General features: G+C 40.4%; 1 protein-coding gene and 1 pseudogene across 1 annotated transcript in view; both read right to left on the reverse strand.

Moving 5' to 3' along the window:
- Positions 1-1,706: 1,706 nt before the first annotated feature.
- SYCP2L (synaptonemal complex protein 2 like) overlaps positions 1,707-17,773 on the reverse strand; it is a 105,292-nt gene continuing 89,225 nt past the window's right edge. Inside the window, exons 27-31 of the mRNA XM_047731957.1 lie at positions 7,699-7,800; positions 5,828-5,934; positions 4,628-4,719; positions 1,870-1,969; positions 1,707-1,769 (exon numbers count right to left, since the gene is read on the reverse strand). Of these exons, the coding sequence (XP_047587913.1) occupies positions 1,707-1,769; positions 1,870-1,969; positions 4,628-4,719; positions 5,828-5,934; positions 7,699-7,800 (464 nt within the window). The remainder of the gene's footprint in view (positions 1,770-1,869; positions 1,970-4,627; positions 4,720-5,827; positions 5,935-7,698; positions 7,801-17,773) is intronic.
- LOC125102619 (60S ribosomal protein L17-like) lies at positions 15,003-15,894 on the reverse strand (annotated as a pseudogene).

Raw genomic sequence — 17,773 nt, forward strand, 5'->3', positions numbered from 1 at the left:
AACAAAGAAATAGACATTCTGTGTTCATGGGTTGGAAGAACAAATATTGTTAGAATGTCTATACTATCCAAAGCGATCTACACATTTAAAGCAATTCCTATCAAAATACCAAAAGCATTTCTCACAGAACTGGAACAAACAATCCTAAAATTTGTATGGAATTGCAAAGGATCCTAAATAGCCTAAGCAATCTTGAAAAAGAAAAATTGGAGGCATCACAATTCTAGAATTCAAGTTATATTACAAAGCTGTAGTAATCAAAGTAGTTTGAGTTTTTAAATTACCGATTCAGGTTTGTTACTAGGATTCAATATCATGGTCCATTTGGTATTTCTATTTCTTTCTGATTCACTCTTGGAAGATTTTAATTTTCTAGGAATTCATACATTTCTTCTAGATTGTCCAATTTGTTGGCATGTTTCTGTTATTTTTAAATAAATATATATTTTAAAATCCCCATCTCAACTTTTAATATGGAAAACATTCACAGAATAGAACCCATGAAACAAAAGCTCTTTTGGGAAACTTAATAAATTTTCAAAGTTTGAAGAGATCCTAATTCCAAGAAGTCAGAGAGCCTTTCCCAACCAACTAGGGGCATTCGGTGAAGAGGTTATGAAAGGATCTCTGTTTTAATCATCTGCTGAAAGAGTTCTGAAAATCTATTGATCTACTCTCGTCATTATTAACTGTGTTAACTGGAGTAAAAGAATGGAGAACTCATATTTTAAACTTTCTGCTGTTTGAAATGTACAGTGTCATCAGAATAATAGTCTTCCTAAAACTATCTGACTTAGATCTCTGTGGCAGAAGCGGATTCTGAGCTGGTAGATAAAACTTTAGGCCATTACATATTTCTATAAGGATTCTTTTTTGATTGCTCAAGCAGAAACAAAACAAAACTCTAGAATTTCTCCCAGGGCAGAAGCGGAGTGGAGGGTGCACTCTACTCTCCATTTCCCCGCTCCCTATACTCCAGAGAATCAGACTTTATTCTACATGAATAGAAGCAACAGCCTCAGAATGTACACAGAGTAATCACACCAAAAGGAAGGTGTAGCAGGATAAACTCACTGGCTGTTTAATATATACACACACATATATTCTTAAATATAGAATATATCTCATAAGACCGTAATTTAGCATATACATAAATATTTTTCTCAGAATATACTCATTTTATGAAACAAGATGGGATCAGGAGGGAGACAAACTTTAAGAGACTCTTAATCTCACAAAACAAACTGAGGGTTGCTGGGGGGTGGGAAGGGATTATGGAGAGCATGGTTGGGTTATGGACATTGGGGAGGGTATGTGCTATGGTGAGTGCTGTGACGTGTGTAAACCTGATGATTCACAGATCTGTACTCCTGGGGCTAATAATACATTATATGTTAATTAAAAAAAAGAATATACTCCTTTAATTTGTTGAAATATGGCTTAAAAATAAGAGTTTGAATAAAAACACTGATGTTTATATGATTCCATTTATGCTTTTCAAAATTTGTACTTCTACATTGATACACTAAGCCACACTCTTTGCTCAAGGAGTGCCACGGAAGTAATTGGTTTGAAAAGATGCCACTTCACAGCTACTCACAGGCAGTTTTACATCAATCACGTTTTACATCAATCACTTGTACTATAGCTAAAGCACTACCCTTATCCTTCAACTAAGATACTTCCAGAAAGAATATGTTGAACAATTACCTCAGTACTTGGAGATCGCAGAATGATTTCAAGTCATCAGACTGTTTTTCCCAAAATTCCTAAAATTGAACAAAAGTCTTAAGTGGTTATCAGTTACTCTACTCTGGAACAGATCCTCTTAAGTCACAGAGAATATTCCAAAAGAAGGGGGGCACTTACCAGAACATCCTTCTCAAGGTGTTTCAGAGTCTCAATATCCTTCTCAAGACTGTTTAGCTCTTGAAGAACAAAACTGTGAAACTGCTCTAGTTTATTCAGTCTGATAAATGTAAAAAGCAACAGATTTCATTGGAACTGCTTGACCGTAACAAGAGACGATCTTCTTTTTACAAGGATACTCCTTATTCTTCTCTAGACTTTTTCTTTTTTTAACTTAAATTCAAGTTGGTTAACATATACTGTAATATACAGGGGTAGAGTTTAGTGATTCATCAGTTGCATACAATACCCAGTGCTCATATCACGTGCTCTCCTGAATGCCCATCACCCAGTTACCCATTCCCCCACCCACCTCCCCTCCAGCAACCCTCAGTGTGTTTCCTATAGTTAAGAGTCTCTTTTGGTTTTCCTCCTCCTCTGTTATCTTATTTTTCCTTCCTTTCCCCTATGTTCATCTGTTTTTTTTTCTTGAATTCCACATGAGTAAAATTATATGGTATTTGTCTTCTCTGACTTATTTTGCTTAGCATAATACCCTCTAGTTCCATCCATGTCACTGCAAATGGCAAGATTTCATCTTTTTGATGGCTGAGTAATAGTCCAGTGTGTGCATGTGCATCTGTTACATCTTCTTGATCCATTCAGTTGATGGACAACTGGACTCTTTCTATAGTTTGGCTATTGTGGACATCACTGCTATAAACATTGCTAAGCACGTGTCCCTTCAAATCACTATGTTTGTATCCTTTGGATAAATACCCAGTAGGGCAATTGCTGGGTCATAGTGTTGTTCTAATTTTAACTTTCTGAGGAACCAGTTTGCATTCCCACCAGCAGTGTAAAAGGGTTCCCCTTTCTCCACATCCTTGCTAACTTTTGTTTTTAAGAACACACATCTCCTGTTCTTCCTTCCCCTCACTGGATGACCATCCTCTTCTCCAGAAACTATGAAGACTTGGATTTATCCCTTCAAAAGCAGTCCAAAAGAAGCTGGTAATTCAATATCATACTAAGAGCGAAGGAGAGATGACTCCAGGGAAAAGGACACAGAGGCCAGACCTGGCCCAGAAGCCATTATGCCACCAATCGTAACTCCCCATCACTTCCAAACTTCTACTTGCCTGAAGCTGGTCCTGAGAGCTGAAATTGGGTAATAAACCCCGTCCTCTACATGTTAGTTCTAAAGTTTCCAACCTCTGCTTTTGTGGGTCTAACCACCACATAAATTGCTTATTTGTTTTCTGTCTTCTCCATTAGGCTGAAAGTTCTATGAAGGCAAGAAACTCTCAATGCTTGTCGTCACTGCTCTCCTGCACTTAGCCCAGGGCCTGGCACCTCGTGCTGCTCAGTGTGCATTTGCTGAATGAGAAATGATGAATACGTAACCCCTACAACATAACGGAAGTTCTCCACGTCCAACGTCCTTCATGGGCTTGTTTTGAGAATCAAATGACATTGCATGTATAAAAGTTTGGGAAAAAAGTTATAAATTCCTATTTTATTTTATTTTATTTATTATTCCTATTATATTTTCTGACCTAAGAAACTTCCTCCTTCATTTAAGCTAACCAACCTGCCATCGTTTTCTTCCCCTCCTTCATCTACAGGCCATTCTCTCCAACAAGAAACATCTATTGTTTCTTCCTATATTGTTTATTCCTATACTTCCTATACCACCTTCCCTATACCATTCAAACCTTTATTTTCAAAACCTCCCTACAGAAGCGCTTCCATTGTAATGGCTCTAGAGTAACTCTAATCACCACAGAAGCCCCATTTCCCCTCACCTTTCCTATCCTTCCCATCTCACAGTCATCAGAGTGTGTTTGCGTATGGGTGCATGTGTATGTACAAGTGCATAGAACTTTTTACTGTGGCAATATAACATAAAATCTACCCTTTTAACCATCTTTGAGTGGACAATTCAGTTGGATTCAGTACATTGACAATGTCCTGCAACCATCACCGCCATCCATCTCTAGAACTTATCCATGGTCCAAACAGAAACTCCGCACTGCTTAAAATAACATTTCCCACTCGCCCAGGCTCTGGTAATCTCTAGTCTACTTCCCTTCTCTAGGAATTTGCCTCTTCTAAGTACCTCATATAAGTGAAATCATTCAGGGGCGCCTGGGTGGCTCAGTGGGTTAAAGCCTCTGCCTTCAGCTCAGGTCATGATCCCAGAGTCCTGGGACCGAGCCCTGCATCGGGCTCTCTGCTCGGTGGAGAGCCTGCTTCCCTTCCTCTCTCTCTCTGCCTGCTCGTGATCTCTATCAAATAAATAAATAAATAAATCTTTAAAAAGAAAAGTGAAATCATTCAACACTGGTCCTTTTGTGTCTGGCTTATTTCATTTTGCATAATGTCCTTGAGGTTCATCCAGGATGTGGCAAGTGTTAGAATTTCATTCTTTAAGGCTGAATAATATTCCACTGCACATGGAGGACACCTAGCACTTATCCAGCATTTTCCCACGTTTACCCATCCTTGCTCTGTCTTCATAATTGGATTATAATTTTTTAAAAAAGATAGTGTTTTACGATCATACCATGGCAGACCAAGAAGAGGCTTATGGAAGGCCTTCCCCCATGATCTTATAAAGGAAGAACTAGAAACTAGAAACTAGACAGGTTAGGGGATGTATCAAACCTCGCAGCTGCTCAAGCTTCAGATCCTCATGACCCCGCACAATGGGCATGATACAAACACTTATGAGCGATCACACTTTTATGACCTTGTTTGGAAACCCAACACTTACCTGCATTGACGTATCTGGTTTAAAAGTCGGATTAAGCAATCTGGTGCTTGCTTGGCATCTTCTGAATAAAGTGGACTCCCTTCGTACCTAAGCTAAACCAGAACAACAACAACAAAATGATCACATTTGAATTAACCATAACTACATAAATGGAGTTCAGGCTTTGTGTGAAAAAGATGCTACCAGCAGGGGTGCCTGGGAGGCTCTGCCAGTAAAGCGTCTGCCTTCCACTCAGGTCATGGTCCCAGGGTCCTGGGATCAAGACCTGCATCAGTTTCCCCGCTCAGTGCGGAGCCAGCTTCTCCCTCTCCTCCCCGCTTGCTCTCTCTCTCATGATCTCTGTCACAATCTGTTTCTCTCTCTCAAATAAATAAAATCTTAAAAAAAAAAAGATGGTACCAGCACCTTATATTCATAACAAACACACTGTTAAACAACAGTGATGAGACACCTTGCTATACACTTTCTATGTATCACCCCCCAGGAAGGTACCAATAAGGAATAATAGGCTAAAATAGGAAAATTTATATTCATGCTATCAAAGCACATGTTGAATATTATTAACAAATTTCCACTATAAACTAACTTACATTGGTATTGCAGAAAATATGATAAGACTTCGGAGATTTTCCAAATTAGTTAAATGAATATATGTCAGGGTAAGATACTTTTCTCAACTGTGCTAATAAATGACTCTTTGGGGATTTATAAACAATAGGACATAAAAGGAGGGAACTGAAATGCTTCTAAAGTTCAACTTGCAGACAAGACTTTGGGACAGTCTACCTATGCACCGCTCTGCCGAACATCTACCTAAACCCACCTCCAACTTTGTCCTAAACACCTCTCTCAACCACACGGCCCCCTTTCCTCCTTGCCTATCATTGTGACTGAACCATCGCCTCCTGGTACTTCCTGTTGTCTGAGAATGCGCTCAATGAAACCAAACCATGAGTCTGATTTCCATATAAGTGCCTCCGGTCCCACTGTAGCAAAATGGACATGGAACTGCTGTCTTATAATACAAACCACAGTCCACAAAGGCACTACAGTCAGGGCCCATAGCTAAGGCAAGTATACCTTTCCTAAACCTCAGGAGCACCTCCACATATGCAGGATAACAACAGTACAGATGAATAATATGATCTTGTTACTTTAAGCCCCTAACAAGCCAGTTCTTCATTTTTAGTGGACCATTACCTCTGATTTCCTTTGCAGTTCTCTAGTGAAGTTTTCGAGGGCTAGGAGAACAGCAGAACTCTTCAAATTCTCGGGCACAACCACTAGGGATGGAGTAGGAATGCCTTCTGAACAATAAAAACAGAACATTAAGTAAAACTAAGACAAGGTTCAAAATCGACGTGCTTAGCCCATCAGCTGCAGAAGTTGGAGAGACCGTCGGAAGCCGGACATAAGTGGGGCCTGACTATGGCTGACAAGGCCAGCTTGGAACCCAGAGCCATGGTGGGTACTTCCAGCTGCTTCCCATCAAACCTCAGTTTCTGCCGGGTGCTCATTTCCTCCAAACTTTCCCAGCACTTTAAACTGGGGCAGATGATATTAGGTCTAAGAAGCAGACTAAAGGAGGTGTTGTAAGAGGCTGTGAGGAGGACACAACAGGTAGGACATGACAGGTAGGACATTTCTACGGGGGCAACACTGGTGTAACAGCTTCTGGGTGCGCTGAGGTTGAGGACTTGTAGGCATCCATACTTGCAGGTACTGACTCATGTAAGCCTCGCAAAAACCACTTCAGGTAGGCACTGTTGTTGTGCATATGGAACAGAGGGATCAAATAAAACTTGGGCAAGCTCACGCCCCAACAGCATCAGGACTGGAACTCAGGCCGACTGGTTTTAATCACCAACGTCTAGCACCTCTGGACTTCTAAATTCACCCTCTTGGAGCCTTTTGTTTTGAAACAGAGTGGCATCACTCATGCAGACAGCTAACCCCACACATGTAGATATCTTGGATCAATCTCCTTCACTGGTAGAGAGTGGATTTTATAATTTTTAATTTTTTATTAACATATAATGTATTATTAGCCCCAGGGGTACAGGTCTGTGAATCACCAGGTTTACACACTTCACAGCACTCACCATAGCCCATACCTTCCCCAATGTCCATAACCCCACCACCCTTTCTCTATGCCCCTCCCCCCAGCAACCCTCAGTTTGTTTTGTGAGATTAAGAATCTCTTATAGTTTGTCTCCCTCTCGATCCCATCTTATTTATTCCTTTCTTACTCCCCAAATCCCCCACGTTGCCTCTCAACTTCCTCATATCAGGGAGATCATATGATAGTTGTCTTTCTCCGATTGACTTATTTCGCTAAGCATAATACCCTCTAGTTCCATCCACATCACCACAAATGGCAAGATTTCATTTCTTTTGATGGCTGCATAGTATTCCATTATATATATACCACATCTTCTTTATCCATTCATCTGCTGATGGACATCTAGGTTCTTCCCATAGTTTGGCTATTGTGGACATTGCTGCTATAAACATTCAGGTGCACGTGCAGAGTGGATATTTCTAATAAAAACTTTGTTAATAACTATCAGCTAAAGCCAAGACCTAGACATTTAAGAACGAGAGGACTTGGGGCACCTGGGTGGTTCAGTGGATTAAAGCCTCTGCCTTCGGCTCAGGTCATGATCTCAGGGTCCTGGGATCAAGCCCCGCATCGTGCTTTCTGCTCCACGAGGAGCCTGCTTCCTCCTCTCTCTCTGCTTGCCTCTCTGCCTACTTGTGATCTCTCTCTCTTTGTCAAATAAATAAAATATTGAAAAAAAAAAAAAAAAGAACGAGAGGACTTGAAAATTGCCATAATGAAGAGTGAAGAGGCAGAAATCAAAATAGAAAGGACATGGTGCTTACTTGCTTTTATCTATAATGTGTGCAACAATTTACTTGGCTTTTAGAGGATAAAATGCTTAGTTGTTAGGGTTGTGCAGCAACTTTGATCTTCAAACTGTAGCCCCCTGTAGTGCATGCTGGGACATTCAGGGCTTATAGATTTGTCACCCTCTTGCTTGAATGGCTGGCTGGGCACATAATGTTACCTGCTAAGTCGGTCTCTTCCGTCACTGAGGGGAGGGACTCTGGAGCATCACCTTCTTCCAATTTTGACTGTTTTGACTTAGCCAAACTGCCATCTGCTAGGTCTAAAAGCAAGTGCAGCATGTTAACAACCACACACACTTTCCTTTTGTCCCAATTTTATCTTGTCTTCTCTTCACCAATTAATACCTAACTTTGCTGAGCAGCAAGCAAAACTCGTTCCCTGTTAACTAATTACTTATCAGCTGACACACTAAGAACAGCACAAGCATTAAAGCACTAAGTCTCCTGATGCCTGAAAGAGGCCGCACAGGAACAGGAATCTCTTTGGTGAGCTCGGGAACTCTGCTTAGCAGAGTACGGACTGACTCAAACAAAGCAGGAGTGGATGTAGCATCACAAACACTGCCAGGGCTCAGGCTAAATGGCAAGGGAGAATGGTATCTGAGCAGGTGAGCCTTCGGAAACTCTTCAGATCACCCTACAAAGTGTGTCCCCTGCTGGAGACACCGGAGCTTTAGCACTGTACTGAGGGCGGACTCATGGATGAGGTCACCTTAGCTCCTTACTAGCTACCATGACTTGGAGACCTTCAGCTTAGCAGATTTAAATAGATATCCTCTTTCGATTTGGCATTTACTCAACATTTTCTACTGATGTTCACTTTTACCCCAAACATGTCCTTGTTCCTTCTGAGCCCTCCCAATCTTATCAATGGCACCAGTCAATAGAGCTCTAGAATTGGGCCCAACTCCTGCTTTTCCTTACCATCTACCTCTCTTCCCATCATCAAGGTCAAGGTCCTGCATACAGAATGAATCCATCCTTCTTTCTGCATTCCACACCATGACCCTATCCAAGGCCATCCTCCCCGGAGGATCTCATCAGTCCCCGTGACTTTAACTTCGTTACCGTCCCAATCTCTCCCTTCCCTGAGCTCCATGAAGCAGCAAGTTTGCAATTCCAACTGCTTGGTCAACAACTCCATCTCAAAACCCACTCTATTCTATCCCAACCACTCTTTCTTCCCCACCAGACACTTAGCCCCTACATACATGCTTAGCTGTGACATCATCTGGCTTTGCCCCTTCTCCTCACATATCCTGCCAGTCATTACTGATTTTTCCCCTTCAGAGGGGAAAATTCATTATTCAGCAGATATGTGAATGCTACTATGTACAAATATTTGAATGAGCCGTACCATAGAGTGGAATGGTGGAGAAGCAAAGAGGTAAGTTTCTCTTTCTGGACTCTGCTTCTCTATGTATCTCCCGGGGTGCCTCAGACACCTCAGGCATGTTTTCATCTCAAGACCTTTGCTCTTGTTGACTTGAATCCTTTCCCTCATAGATGGGCATTAAGTTTTCTCTGGCCAACCAACATAAAATTTCACTACCTCTGCCCCAACTTTTAAATCTCTTCCCATGCTTTTTTTTTCCCCTAGCCTTTATCACAATATAATACACTGCATGTTTTACTTCTCTTGTATATTATTTGCCCCCCAACACACTGGAAGACAAACTCCAGCAAAACCTGCATTTTCTCTGTTTTGTTCATCAGAATATCTAACCCTTAGAAAAGTGCCTGACCCACAGCAGACTCTCAATAGATGTTCATTGAATGAATAAATGAATGCTACAAAATATCCAAGTTCCTATGGAAAAAAAAAAATGAGATACAAGATGAAACCAGAGAAGGAGATAAACCATAAGAGACTCTTACTCTCAGGAAACAAACTGAGGGTTGCTAGGGCTTGTAGGGATGGGGTGCCTGGGTGATGGACTTTGGGGAGGGTAGGTGCTATGGTGAGGGCTGTGAATTGTGTAAGACTGATGATTCACAGACCTGTGCCCCTGAAGCCAATAATACATTATACGTTAATAGAAAACAAATACGAGACACCTTAGGGGTTCCTAAAATGACAACATAGGAAGACCTTGAACTCACCTCTGTCACAGACACGCACACATTTATAGAGCAATTGAAGAATGGAAGGTTGACTAAGCAGCTTCTGCACAACAGAAGATAGAGAGACCGCATGGAGAACAAGAGAGAGGAGGGCATGGTAATGAAGGAGCCCCCATGCCCCTCCACAGTGAACTGCACTGGGGCGGGACAGTTCTAAGGGGTGGGGTACAGATTTGTCTGGCCTGCGGTGTTAAAAAAAAAAAAACCTGTGATTTAAAAGGGCAACTAGAATTTTAAAAGATCTAGCTCTAGGATCCTGTCCAACAGTGGGGGACTGCTGGAACTCACTCTGGATCAGAGGGGCTGGTGAGTGCCTGGTTTATGTTCACCCTCTGCCTTGATAGAGCAGAGGGAAGCCGGGTTGGGCTGCCATAACTGACCCACCTCCATGCCAGCCCCAGCCATCTCATCAATATGGCGCCAGGGCAGCACACACCAGGACATCCCTGGTCAGCAGTCACGATGGCTCCGGCCATCTCATCAAGACATAAAACATCCAAGAACATGTCAGGCCTGAACCACTTCATCTCCAGACAACTTGCCAGGACATCCCCGTCCACCCCTTTCCCCTGCACAGAGTGCCCTGAAACCTCTGGGTCCATGCCTGCTTTGGCTCCAGAGTACCCCCTGCATGGAGCATCCCAGGACACCCCAGCTTTCACTGACTTCTGTTTCAACCATCCTACCAGGGTGCCCTCTACTTAGGAAGGGATGTAGAGAAAAAGGAACTCTCTTGCACAGCTGGTGGGAATGCAAACTGGTGTCGCCACTGTGGACCATAGTATGGAGGTTCCTCAAAGATAAAAATAGAACTACCCAATGATCCAGTCGTAGTATTATTGGGTATTTGCACACAAAAAAATACAAAAATACAATTCAAAGGGATACATGTACCCCATCTGTATAGTGGCATTATTTACAATAGTCAAATTACAGAAGCAACCCAAGAGTCCATTGACAAATGCATGGATAAGGAGGTGGTGTGTATAGATGCAATGGAATGTTACTCAGCCATAAAAAAGAACAAAATCTTGTTATTTGCAACAACATGGATAGAACTAGAGAATATAATGCTAAGCAAAATAAGTCAGAAAAATACCATATGATTTCACTCAAAGGTAGAATCTAAGAAACAAATGAACAAAAGGGTAAACGAGAGTGACAAACCAAGAAAAAGACTCTTAACTATAGAGAACATATTCATGTTCACTAGAAGGGAGATAGGTGAAGTAGATCAAGGGGATTAAGCATATACTTACCTTGTTGAGCACAGAGAAATGTATAGAACTATTGCATCACTGTATCATACACCTGAACCTAATACAGCACTACATGTTAACTATACTGAATTAAAATAAAAGTAGTAACGGAAAAAAAATTCGCATGTAGAAGGGAATCTCCATGAGGTTTACCTCTGTTTATATTGGGCACATACCATCAAATTATTACAGGTGTAATTTTTTTATATTATCTATCAGCAGATTTCTCATCAGAAATTTTGCAGGCTGAAAAAAATGGAATGATATATATGAAGTGCTGAAAGAAAAAAAGTTGCCAACCATGTATATTTGATGTAGAAAAGTTGTCCTACAGAAATGGAGAAATAAAGACTTCCCCAGGCAAATAAAAGCTAAGGGAGTTTATCATCACAAGATCTGCCTTCTAAGAAATGCTCAAAGTACTTCATCAAGTCAAAATGAAAGGGTGATAATTAGTAACATGAGAACATAGGAAAATATGTCACATTTATGAGTACATAGTTAAGAATACTATAACATGGTGGCATGTTAATCACTTAAATCTAGTATAAATGATGAAAATATTGAAAATAATTATACCTGTAATAATTTGGTAATGTATGCCTAATAAAAACAGAGGCAAACTGTAACAAAACATAAAATTTGGGGCAAGCAAAGGGTGAAGTTTTATATGCAATAAAACTTGTTATCAGCTTGAAACAGACTATTAGGTATCTAAGACATTATATGTAAACGTCATGGTAATCACAAAGCAAAACCTACACAAAAGTAAGTACACAAAAGATAAAGGGAATAAAAAAATACTACTATGAAAAATCACTAACTCACAAAAGAGTGGAGGAGATTAACAAAGGAACTACAGAACAGCCAGAACACAATAAGATGACATTAGTAATTCCTTACCTATTAGTGGACTGACCAATTTAAAAAAAGGGTAGAGACCCGAATAGACGTTTTTTCAAAGAAGACATACAGATGGCCAACAATCACATGAAAAGATGCTCAACACCCCTTACCAGGGAAAAGAAAAAACCAACATGAGATATTATCTCACACATGTTAGGCTGTCTAAAATTAAGAAGATAAGAAACAAAAGTTGGGCAGGATGCGGAGAAAAAGGAACCCTCATGTACTGTTGGTGAGAATGTCAATTGGTATAGCCGCTGTGGAGAACGGTATGGAAGCTCCTTAAAAAACTAAAATAGAAATACCATATAGAGGCACCTGCATCATGATCTCAAACCTGAGATCTCAATCCTGAGATGGAGCCCCACACTGGACTCCCCACTCGGGACCGTTGTCTGCTTCTCCCCCTCCCTCCCTCCCTCCCTACCCCTGCTCATGCTCTCTCTCTCTCAAGTAAATAAAATCTTTTTTCTCTTAAAAAGAGAAATACCATATGATCCAATAATTCCACTATTGGGAGATATTTACCAAAGGAAAATAGATACACTAACTCAAAAAGATCTATGTACCCCTATGTTTATTGCAGCATTATTTACAATGGCCAAGACGTGGAAGCAACCTCAGTGTCCATCGATAGACAAATGGATAAGGAAGGTGTGATTTGCGCACATGCGCACACACACACACAACCTGGAATATTATGTAACCATAAAAAGGATGAGATCATGCCATTTGAGATGACATGGATAGACCTACCAGGTATTTTTTTTAATTTTTGAAATACTCATTTTTAATTAACATATAATGTATTATGTCTCTCACGGATACAGGTCTGTGATTCATCAGTCTTATACAATTTATAGCACTCACCATAGCACATACTCTCCCCAATGTCCATCACCCAGCCACACCATCCCTTCCACCCCCTCCCACCTCCAGCAACCCTCAGTTTGTTTCCTGAGATTGAGTCTCTTATGGTTTGTCTCCCTCTCTGGTGTCATCTTGTTTCATTTTTCCCCCCTTCCGCTATGATCCTGTCTTGTTTCTCAAATTCCTCATATCAGTGAGATCATATGATAATTGTCTTTCTCTGACTTGTTTTGCTTAGCATTATACACACTAGTTCCATCCATGTTGTAAATGGCAAGATTTCGGGGTTTTGATGGTTGCATAGTATTCCACTGTGTGTGTGTGTGTGTGTATGTGTGTGTGTGCACGCACATCTTCTTTACCCATTCATCTGTTGATAAACATCTAGGTTCTTTCCATTGTTTGGCTATTGTGGACATTGCTGCTATAAATATTCAGGTGCACATGCCCCTTCGGATCACTACATCTTTTTTTTTTTTTAAGATTTAATTTATTTGACAGAGAGAGAGAGAGAGTGATCACAAGGAGGCAAAGAGGCAGGCAGAGATAGAGGGGGAAGCAGGCTCCCTGCTGAGCAGAGAGCCTGATGTGGGGCTTGATCCCAAGACCCTGAAACCACGACCTGAGCCAAAGGCAGAGGCTTAGCCCACTGAGATACCCAGGTGCCCTACATTTATATCTTTAGGGTAAATACCTAGTGGTGCAATTGCTGGGTTATGGGGTAGCTCTTTTGAACTGTTTGAGGAACCTCTGCGTTGTTTTCCAGAATGGCTGCACCAGCTGGCATTCCCACCAACAGTGTAGGAGGGTTCCCCTTTCTCCACATCCTCGGCAACATCTATCATTTCCTGACTTATTAATTTTAATCCTTCTGACTGGTGTGAGGTGGTATCTCACTGTGGTTTTGAGTTGTATTTCCCTGATCCAGAGTGATGTGGAATACTTTTTCATGTGTCTGTTGGCCATCTGGATGTCTTCTTTGCAGGAATGTCTGTTCATGTCTTCTGCTCATTTCTCGATTGGATTATTTTTTCTTTGGATGTTGAGTTTGATAGGCTCTTAATAGGTTTTGGATACTAGCCCTTTATCTGGTATGTCATTTGCAAGTATCTTCTCCCATCCTGTCAGTTGTCTTTTGGTTTTGTTGACTGTTTCCTTTGCTGTGCAAAAGCTTTTGATCTTGATGACGTCCCAATAGTTCATTTTTGCCCTTGCTTCCCTTGCCTTTAGCGGTGTTCCTAGGAAGAAGTTGCTGCAGCTGAGGTTGAAGAGGTTGCTGCCTGTGTTCTCCTCAAGGATTTTGATGGATTCCTGTCACATTGAGGTCTTTCATCCATTTTGAGTCTGTTTCTATGTGTGGTATAAAGAAATGGTCCAGTTGCATTCTTCTGCATGCGGCTGTCCAATTTTCCCAACACTGTTTGTTGCAGAGGCTGTCTTTTTCCCATTGGACATTCTTTCCTACTTTGTCGAAGATTAGTTGACCATAGTATTGAGGGTCCATTTCTGGCTTTCTATTCTGTTCCATTGATCTCTGTGTCTGTTTTTGTGCCAACACCGTACTATCTTGATGATTACAGCTTTGTAATAGAGCTTGAAGTCTGGAATTGTGATGCTGTCATCTTTGGTTTTCTTTTTCAACCTTCCTCTGGCTATTTGGGGTCTTTTCTGGTTCCATATAAATTTTAGGATTATTTGCTCCATTTCTTTGAAAAGAGTTGATGGTATTTTGATAGGAATTGCATTAAATGTGTAGATTGCTCTAGGTACCATAGACATTTTCACAATATTTGTTCTTCTGGTCCATGAGCATGGAACATTTTTTCCATTTTTTGGTGTGTCTTCAATTTCTTTCATGAGTACTTCATAGTTTTCTGAGTATAGATTCTTCGCCTCTTTGGTTAGATTTATTCCTACACATCTTATGGTCTTAGGTACAATTGTAATGGGATCAACTCCTTAATTTCTCTTTCTTCTGTCTTGTTGTTGGTGTATAGAAATGCAACTGATTTCTGTGCATTGACTTTATATCCTGACACTTAACTGAATTCCTGTATGAATTCTAGCAGTTTTGGAGCAGAGTCTTTTGGGTTTTCCATATAAAGTATCAAACCATTTGCAAAGAGTGAGAAGACCTAGAGGGTATTATGCTAAGCAAAAGAAGTCAGACGGAAAAAGGCAAATGCCATATGATTCCACTTACAAATGGAATCTTAAAAAATGAACAAAAAGTAGACTCAATTATAAATACTGGGAACAAACTGATGTAGTTTTTTTTAATTTGCATTTATTCTATGTAGAATTTATTTCCAGGCCATAAGTTTTTGTTTGTTCAGTTTCTTCTGGGATATCTTTTTCTTCTGGCAACTTCCTCTTTTGGTTTAGGAATAATCTGCTCTTTTTCCGGAAGGATCATCCCAATAAGGCAGGGAGAGCTCATGTATGGGTTAAGCCAACTATGAGCCCTGTAAGTTCTATGCTGCATCCCGGGGGTTTTGTTCACCTGGATATGCTCAATGACCAGAGAATCTACATTTTTTTTTAATTTTTTTATTTTTTCAGCATAACAGTATTCATTATTTTTGCACCACACCCAGTGCTCCATGCAATCCGTGCCCTCTACAATACCCACCACCTGGTGCCCCCAACCTCCCACCCCCCACCCCTTCAAAATTCTCAGATCGTTTTTCAGAGTCCATAGTCTCTCATGGTTCACCTCCCCTTCCAATTTCCCTCAACTCCCTTCTCCTCTCCATCTCCCCTTGTCCTCCATGCTATTTGTTATGCTCCACAAATAAGTGAAACCATATGATAATTGACTCTCTCTGCTTGACTTATTTCACTCAGCAGAGAATCTACATCTTAACACTTAAGCCCAGCATTACTCTCTGCATTTTTAAGCATGGGCAGTAAAAATTCGGCACTTTCCTTGGGCCACTGGCCTTGTATCCTGCCTCACTGTTTGGCCTGGGCACACCTACCAACTCCACCATTGTAGAGACGGGATGGCACACACTGCTTCTACAAAGTGATGTCTTTCAGATACTTGGTGGCTTTTTGAATATGCACACCCTTGATGGCCTGGGCAGTTTCACATGTATTCTTAAAGTGAATGCAAAGATTTGAACCTCTTGATTTGCATGATTTTGCCGGCTTTTCCGGGTCAAGCAAATAGTGAACCATTTTCAGAGGTTACCTCAATGGAATGAGTAAGTCACAGGAATAAAAAGGAGAGCATAAAGAATACAGCCAGTGATATCATAAGAGCTAAGCATGGGGACAGATGGTAGCTATACTTACAGTGAACATAGCGTAATATATAAACTTGTCAAATCACTAAGTTGTATGCCTAAAACTAAAACTAACTACTGTGTGTCAAGTACTCAATTTTTTTGCATTAAAATAAATGTAAATTTATTGAATTATTCAATCCACAGGAATAAAGTCGCTGAATGGATTAAACAAACAGAAAAGACCTAACTATATTCTACCCACAGGAGATTTAGTTCACTTTTAAGGATGAACATAGGCTCAAAGAGAAGGAAAAAAATTATTTTATGCAAATAGAAACTGTAGTAGACCTCAATACCATACCATCAACAATGGATAAATCATACAGACAGAAAAAAAAATCAGTAAGAAAACACTAGACTTGATTTTACTTTACACATAACAGACATCTACAGATCATTCTGTCCAGCAACAGAATACCAATTCTTTTCAAACACACATGGAACACATGGTGTGTTTTCGAGGATGCACATGTTGGGTCACAAAACAAGTCTCAGGAAACTTAAGAAGATTGAAATCATGCCAAGAATCTTTTCTGAACACAATGATATGAAACTAGAAATACCAGGAAGAAACTGGAAAAATTCACAAGTATGTGGAAATTAAACAGCACACTCCTGAACAACATCTGGGTCAAAGAAATCAAAAAGAAAATAAAAAAATATCTTGACATAATTGAAAATGGTAAAAATCTACAGAAACTTCGGAGTTCAGTAAAAGTAGTATTCAGAGAGATTTATAGCCATAGAGCCTACATTAAGGGGAAAAAAAAAATCCAAATAAACCACCTTACATCTTACGAATGGAAAAAGACCAAACTAAGCCTTAGCAAAAGGAAAACAAAAACCAAAAAAAAAAAAAAAAAAAAGAATTAAATGAGATAGAGACCAGATAAACAGAAAAAACAAAATCAGTGAAAGAGCTGTTTTTTTGTTTTGTTTTTTTAGATAAAGTTGACAACCTTTTAGCTAAATTAAGGGTAAAAAGACTCAAATAAAATCAGAAATAAGAGACATTATAATAGGTACCACAAAAAACACAAAGGAGGCTACTATGAAAGATTATGTACCAAAAAGTTGGCAATCTAGAAGAAATGGGTAAATTCTTAGAAACCTACAATCTACTAAGACTGAATCATGAATAGAAAATGACTAGACCAAGGGCACCTGGGTGGCTCAGTGGGTTAAAGCCTCTGCCTTTGGCTCAGGTCATGATCCCAGGGTCCTGGGATCGAGCCCCACATCGGGCTCTCTGCTCGGCGGGGAGCCTGCTTCCTCCTCTCTCTCTCTGCCTGCCTCTCTGTCTACTTGTGATCTCTGTCAAATAAATAAAATCTTTAAAAAAAAGTGACTAGACCAGCAATGTAAGGAAATAGAATCAATGGATTCTATGAAACATTCAAAGAAGAATTTATACCAATCCTTCTCAAACTTCCAAAAACTGAATAAAAATAAACACCCTCAAACTTTATTCAAAAAGCAGCCATAAAAACCTACAGTGAGAACATCCTACAGAGAAAAAGTGCAAATCACACACTGGAAGAATACAGTTACATATAACCAAGTCCTGAACATATGAAGAGTTCCTAGAACTGATATAAAGAGACAAGCCTCCAGACAAATGGGCAAGACATCTTTTTAAAGATTTATTTTCTTATTTGACAGAGAGACAGAGAGAGCAGAAGAAGGCAGAGCAGCAGGCAGAGGGAGAGGGAGAAGCAGGCTTCCCGCTGAGCAGGGACACCTCGCCACCCCCAGCAGGGATCGATCCCAGGACTCTGGGA

Source organism: Lutra lutra, chromosome 6 (assembly GCF_902655055.1).
Source record: "Lutra lutra chromosome 6, mLutLut1.2, whole genome shotgun sequence".
In the NCBI taxonomy this organism is placed as follows: domain Eukaryota; kingdom Metazoa; phylum Chordata; class Mammalia; order Carnivora; family Mustelidae; genus Lutra; species Lutra lutra.